Source organism: Vidua chalybeata, chromosome 20 (genome assembly GCF_026979565.1).
Source record: "Vidua chalybeata isolate OUT-0048 chromosome 20, bVidCha1 merged haplotype, whole genome shotgun sequence".
In the NCBI taxonomy this organism is placed as follows: Eukaryota; Metazoa; Chordata; class Aves; order Passeriformes; family Viduidae; genus Vidua; species Vidua chalybeata.
This window is the reverse complement of record NC_071549.1, coordinates 8508645-8514885: the sequence shown is the minus strand read 5'-3', so window position 1 is coordinate 8514885 and position 6241 is coordinate 8508645. Positions and strand designations below refer to the sequence as shown.

Genomic DNA, 6241 nt, shown 5'->3' with positions numbered 1-6241 from the left:
GTTCCCGCGTGTCGGGGCCGTTCGGGCGGCGGGTGAGCGGATCCGCGTGGGCCGCGGGCGCCCGCGGGCCCCGGGAACGGGCTGGAGCGGGCAGTGCCCGCCCGGGAATGCCGCTGGGTGTGTCCCGCCTGTGTGCCCCGGAGAGACCGCTGCTCCTGGCAGGTTCTGTGATCTCCCGGTTGTCGCCTCTCCCGTCCCCGCTGTGCTCCGGCGCCGGCCGGCCCGGGAGAGCGCTGTTAGGGCAGCAGGCTCATTTCCCCTTCCATCTCGGGATAGTTCTGCAGGAAGCAGACCTAACTTTAAGCAGGTTCTGAAGTCAGACATAGGTTCTTTACGTTGAGGTGCTTTGCAGCTTGATGGTGTTTCCTACCTTTTCCCAGTCGTGTTCAGGAAAGAAGATGGCTCATCCCATCCCTCTCCCATTTCCATGCCCAGTCAAGCTTGGAAGTATAAAAGGAGACTCCCTGGAAGCTGACCTGCATGACTATGTCAGGGAAGGGAACTATGTGAAAGTGAAGAAGCTTCTGAAAAAAGGTAAAAGCTAAGTTTAGACAAGTACTGGCAGAAAATATTTACTTTTCCCTCTATTCTTTTATTTCTGGTAAGAAATAGTCAGCGTACTGCTTGTAGAATCTAGTTTTCTCAGTGAAATATATTAACAAAATTATTTATAGCTGCCCTTTTCTATTAAGTGGAAATAGTTCTCGAATCAAAAAATGTATTAAAACAAGTTAGGTGAAAAGAAAACTGATCTTTTATAAGTAAAGGGCTCATAAGGACATAAGTGAGGCGTTGTAAAACTAAAATTCTGAAAGACAGCTGTAGGAATATTCTCTTTAAAGGGGGTTTTAGTGCGTATTGCCAAATGCCCAGGGTGCGGTTTAGACATTAAGCATTTTGACAACCAGATTTGTAGCCACACAGGCACAGGGAGTTTTGTACATGGAACCAAATACTCGGCGCGGTTGTGTTCCGGTTTTAGGATCGCGGATCTCGCTTGCCTGCGCCGATCCAGAACTGCGCCTTCCCAGGGCGGGGCTGGGCGGGGCCGGCGCTTCGCTCTGATTGGCCAGCGGCGGCAGAACATGCAAATCGAGGCGGCGCGCTCCCGAACAGCTCCACGCGCGGCCGTTCCGCGGGGCGCGGGCGCTGCCGGGGGGCTCGGGGCGCGCTCCCGCGGGCGCGGCGGCTCGGCGGGGCCGCGCCCGCTCCTCCCGGGCGCGCGCTTTGCGCTCGCCGCGTGCTGTGCGCGGGTGGCGGCGGCAGGGCCGGGCGCGGGCGGCGGGGCAGGGCTAAGACTATACTTTCAGGGATCATTTCTGTAGTTGGTCACTAGAGGAGAGTGATCTTCCCTGATCGGCGTCACAAACCGCGAGGAGGAGCGAGGTGTTCTCTCCTGAGCGCGAAGCGGGCGGGCGGTGCTGCCTGGGCAGGGGCCGCTCGCCATTGATGACCGTTCCCGGCCCCCGCGGTGGGGCTCGGGAGGGAGAGAACACGGGCTGAGCGGTTTGTGGCTCCTTTTTTTTTATTGTGGTTAAAAAAAGAATTGGAGTGAGCAGAGAGGGATGGATGATCCTTGCGCACGGGCATTTCCTCCTCTCGTACACAACTCGCGGCCAGGCTCTCGCTGCAGTGACCCGCCGTGGGCGATCCGCAGGGAGGGCGCAGCAGCCACACGGATTTAGGCTTTATGAGGGTATTCAGACCAATGGTATTCTCGACCCATCTCTTAGTGCAGGGCGAGAGGAGTTTCTTGTTGCAAAGTGTTCCCTCTGATGAACGGTGATGATCAGAGAGAGTGACACGGGACTAAGGGGCACCTGATCCGGATTTGCCTTTCTTCAGTTTTGGAACTCCGCGTCGCTCAGGCTAGAAATTCTGATGGGCTTTAGGGAGAAACTGCTCCGTGTTGTGCTCGCCATACCGTGCAGTCGGTCCGTGACGCCCAGGCTGAGCCCAGAGATGCAAAGGCCGGAGTTCATTAAGCAGCGCCCTGTGGGGTTGTTCGTTCTGGTACATGAATGCCACCCTGGAAGCGCCGGGAGAGACTGGGAGCCAGCGCAGCCCCCGGCGGCAGCCGTGCCGCGCTGCTGGTGTTGGTACCGGGGCTCTTCTCCTCTGTTGGCCCGGGGCAGCGGCAGCACGGGCGGTGGCGGTCCCTCGTGTCGTGTCGCGACAGCGGTGACAGCCCGAGTGATGCGGGCGGCAGCGTCACTTCTGGAGCGGGGGGAGAGCGGGGCGGGGCCGCGCCGCCGCCAGGCTTCGGCAACGCCTCTGATTGGCCCTCGGCGGCAGAACATGCAAATCGAGGCGGCGCGCTCCCGAACAGCTCCACGCGCGGCCGTTCCGCGGGGCGCGGGCGCTGCCGGGGGGCTCGGGGCGCGCTCCCGCGGCCGCGGCGGCTCGGCGGGGCCGCGCCGGCTCCTCCCGGGCGCGCGCTTTGTGCTCGCCGCGTGCTGTGCGCGGGTGGCGGCGGCAGGGCCGGGCGCGGGCGGCGGGGCAGGGCTAAGACTATACTTTCAGGGATCATTTCTGTAGTTGGTCACTAGAGGAGAGTGATCTTCCCTGATCGGCGTCACAAACCGCGAGGAGGAGCGAGGTGTTCTCTCCTGAGCGCGAAGCGGGCGGGCGGTGCTGCCTGGGCAGGGGCCGCTCGCCATTGATGACCGTTCCCGGCCCCTGCGGTGGGGCTCGGGAGGGAGAGAACACGGGCTGAGCGGTTTGTGGCTCCTTTTTTTATTCTTGGTCCAAAAACAGAACTCAGCGGTGAAGGGATTTGCTGAATCCTGACCCCAGTGCCACAATCACATGTGTAAGTCCCTCCAGGGATGGCGACTCAGCCCTGGCGAGATGTGCCAGTGATTAGAACCCTTCCAGCGAATAAATTTTCCCCAATATCAAACCGAAACCTCCCCCGCTGCGACCTGAGGCCGTGTCCTCTCATCCTGTCACTCGTTGCCTGCAGGAGAGACGGGCCCCAGCTGCCCACATCCTCCTTCCATGTCGCTGTTGAGCAGGAGGGGAACAGAAATGACTCCAATATCGGAAGGCAAGAAAGAATCCGATTTATTTCAAATGCAGCGCTCTATATATAGAGAACACCGTGCAGACTAATTTCATTGGTCTGAGAGTAAAAACATCCCCCACCATTGGTGTGCAGTGAATGACGCACGGTGGCAGAACATATCTATAAACAATGTGAATAACAAGACAGATTAGAGAATTATTTACATTCTTTCCCAGCTGTTTTCCAGGCTTTCGCCTGGTTAGAAAAAGCCTCTTTTTCTCTCTGACTGAGCTGAGAATATCCACACTTTCAGGCAGCGACAGGGAGGGTGAGAGTCCCCCCTGAGGCTCCTTTTGTCCAGGTTGGGCCCCCCCAGCTCTCTGAACTGCTCCTCATCAGATCCGTGACCCTTCCCGCAGTCTGTTCCCTTCTCTGGACACGCTCCAGCCCTTCACCGCCCTTGTGTTTGTGCTGAGGCCAAAAGCGGACGCACGATTCGAGGTGCGGCCTCACCAGTGCCGGGGACAGAGGACGGTCACTGTCCTGGTCCCGCTGGTCACAGCGTTGCCGATCCAAGCCACGTTCCGTTGGCCTTCTTGGCCACCTGGGCGCACTGCCCGCTCTTGCGCGCCCGCTCCCGAGCGGCGTGCCCGGGCCCCTTTCCTCCATGCGGCTTTCGAGCGACTCTTTCCCAAATCCCGCAGCGTTGCGGGGGCTCCTTGTGACCCAGTGCCCATCAGCCGGGGGCAGGGGACAGCGCGGTGGCGATCCCGCCTCCCGTGCCGTGTCGCGGGCCCCGCGCGGCGGCGGCGGCGGCCCGGGCCGGGAAGGCGGGGCCGCGCGGGCGCTTCGCTCTGATTGGCCAGCGGCGGCAGAACATGCAAATCGAGGCGGCGCGCTCCCGAACAGCTCCACGCGCGGCCGTTCCGCGGGGCGCGGGCGCTGCCGGGGGGCTCGGGGCGCGCTCCCGCGGGCGCGGCGGCTCGGCGGGGCCGCGCCCGCTCCTCGCGGGCGCGCTCTTTGCGCTCGCCGCGTGCTGTGCGCGGGTGGCGGCGGCAGGGCCGGGCGCGGGCGGCGGGGCAGGGCTAAGACTATACTTTCAGGGATCATTTCTGTAGTTGGTCACTAGAGGAGAGTGATCTTCCCTGATCGGCGTCACAAACCGCGAGGAGGAGCGAGGTGTTCTCTCCTGAGCGCGAAGCGGGCGGGCGGTGCTGCCTGGGCAGGGGCCGCTCGCCATTGATGACCGTTCCCGGCCCCCGCGGTGGGGCTCGGGAGGGAGAGAACACGGGCTGAGCGGTTTGTGGCTCCTTTTTTTTTTTATTGTGGTTAAAAAATAGAGCGAGTTCCCGAATCACGCCGGTGTTGTGAGAAATCATTCTCCCCTTCGCCGTCGTCGCCCTCCCGCTTGCTGATTCCGGATGGGAATCAATCATTTGGAATAAAAGCAAAGTAATGTTGGAAATCGCAAAGGGTTCTCAAACATCGCAGAGTTGATCTCTTAAGTAAAAGGCCCACGCAGGGATCGAACCCCCGACCTTGGCGTTACCAGCGCCATGCTCTGAGCAATTACTAAAGAATCATTTACTTACTTAATTTATTAATAAGTTAGTGTTTGTTTATTAGTTATTGCATTGTAGTTATATATTTAAATATTAAAAATCATAAATATATTATATTTATATGTTTATATGTACATTTATGAATAAATGTATTATTTTAAAATGTATTTATTATTAATTCATTATAATTAATAAATCTATTTATTATTAAGAAACAATAAATATAATAAGATTAATATAGTAGAAATATAATATAAAATATATAGTAGAAATATAATATATATATAATATATATATATATAATAAGATTACTAATAAGAATCACAATCATAATAGTAATTGTAACCATAATAATAATGATATTATTTATTAATAAGTAATTAATAAAGAATAATTTACTTAATTATTCATTCTGGCCTCCTATGTTACATATGCTCATCCATCTCTACTTATATATCCATCTGTACTTATACAGATGATGAATATATATATCCATATATGTAGGTCATATAGATTAAAAATTATATTTTTAACTTTTTAACTTTTAGTGAATATATATATAGATATTTCATGGCTATATATATACTTACATCTCCATCTCTCCAATTTAAATTCCTTACACAACACATGCGAGCACCATTTGTTCCCTGCACATCCTTTATTTAAAATCCTCGCGGACTCAGCAATGTTTTCAATCCTTACAGAAAGTCACAAATAAAATATCATTTGCTCTTTTTTTTTTTTCCCCTCTCGATTTTTGCTGCCGGATTTTCGTGCCTGCAGCAGCTCCGAGCAGCGATGAGCCCCCAGTTTTTATTAAAAACAAGCAGCACTTTGGAATCTTGGTTTTCCTTGCAGGAGTTTTTGTTGATGCTGTGAATTCCATGGGCCAAAGCTGTCTGTTCATTGCTGCGCTGCTGGGGCTGGGTAAAATCGTGGATGTGCTGCTGGAATATGGCTCGGATGCCAATCAGTTAAGTTTCAAACTTTTTTTTTTTTAATTATTTTTTAAATTAAAATTAAAACTAACCTTCGTGTGGGTTAATATTGTGTTAGTCATTGTCAATATTGTGTTAGTCATTGTGAAACACTGCGCATAAATGAAGAAATGCTTAAGATGCACGTTGGTATTTTATTTAGCCAAAGCTCCTCGGAGTTAAATATAGAAATAATTTTTTTTTAAATTTTCTTGTTTTGTTTATAGAAATAATTCTCTTTTTTCTGACTTTTTTAAAGTCAGGTTGTATTTTATTTTATTTTATTTTATTTTATTTTATTTTATTTTATTTTATTTTTATTTTATTTTATATTATTTTATTTTATTTTTATTTTATTTTATATTATTTTATTTTTATTTTATTTTATTTTATTTTATTTTATTTTATTTTATTTTATTTTTATTTTTATTTTATTTTATATTTATTTTATTTTATTTTTATTTTTATTTTATTTTATTTTATTTTATTTTATTTATTTTTCTTTTCTTTTCTTTTCTTTTCTTTTCTTTTCTTTCTTTTCTTTTCTTTTCTTTTCTTTTCTTTTCTTTTCTTTTCTTTTCTTTTCTTTTCTTTTCATTCTATTCTATTCTATTCTATTCTATTCTATTCTATTCTATTCTATTCTATTCTGTTATTCTGGGTGCACACAGACACTCCAGCCATGCTGTTTCCCC

The 6241-nt window shown here is 50.6% G+C and overlaps 1 protein-coding gene and 3 non-coding genes across 10 annotated transcripts in view; all 4 read left to right on the top strand.

Annotated features, from left to right (window-relative positions):
• The first annotated feature begins 65 nt into the window (after positions 1-65).
• TEX14 (testis expressed 14, intercellular bridge forming factor) overlaps positions 66-6241 on the top strand; it is a 33890-nt gene continuing 27714 nt past the window's right edge. For 6 of the 7 annotated variants that reach the window (XM_053961207.1, XM_053961211.1, XM_053961213.1 and 3 more), the window contains exons 1-2: positions 66-534; positions 5428-5542. In XM_053961207.1, coding sequence (XP_053817182.1) covers positions 357-534; positions 5428-5542 — 293 coding nt within the window. In that variant the 5' untranslated portion in view covers positions 66-356. Of the gene's footprint in view, positions 535-4439; positions 4460-5427; positions 5543-6241 lie in introns of those variants that run through there. The other variant, XM_053961214.1, reaches the window with a different exon arrangement.
• On the top strand, positions 1295-1508 carry LOC128798348 (small nucleolar RNA U3). Its single transcript, XR_008434403.1, has one exon. It is a non-coding gene; the product is annotated as a small nucleolar RNA U3 (small nucleolar RNA).
• Positions 2508-2721, top strand: LOC128798338 (small nucleolar RNA U3). Its single transcript, XR_008434393.1, has one exon. It is a non-coding gene; the product is annotated as a small nucleolar RNA U3 (small nucleolar RNA).
• On the top strand, positions 4095-4308 carry LOC128798347 (small nucleolar RNA U3). The gene has a single exon (XR_008434402.1). It is a non-coding gene; the product is annotated as a small nucleolar RNA U3 (small nucleolar RNA).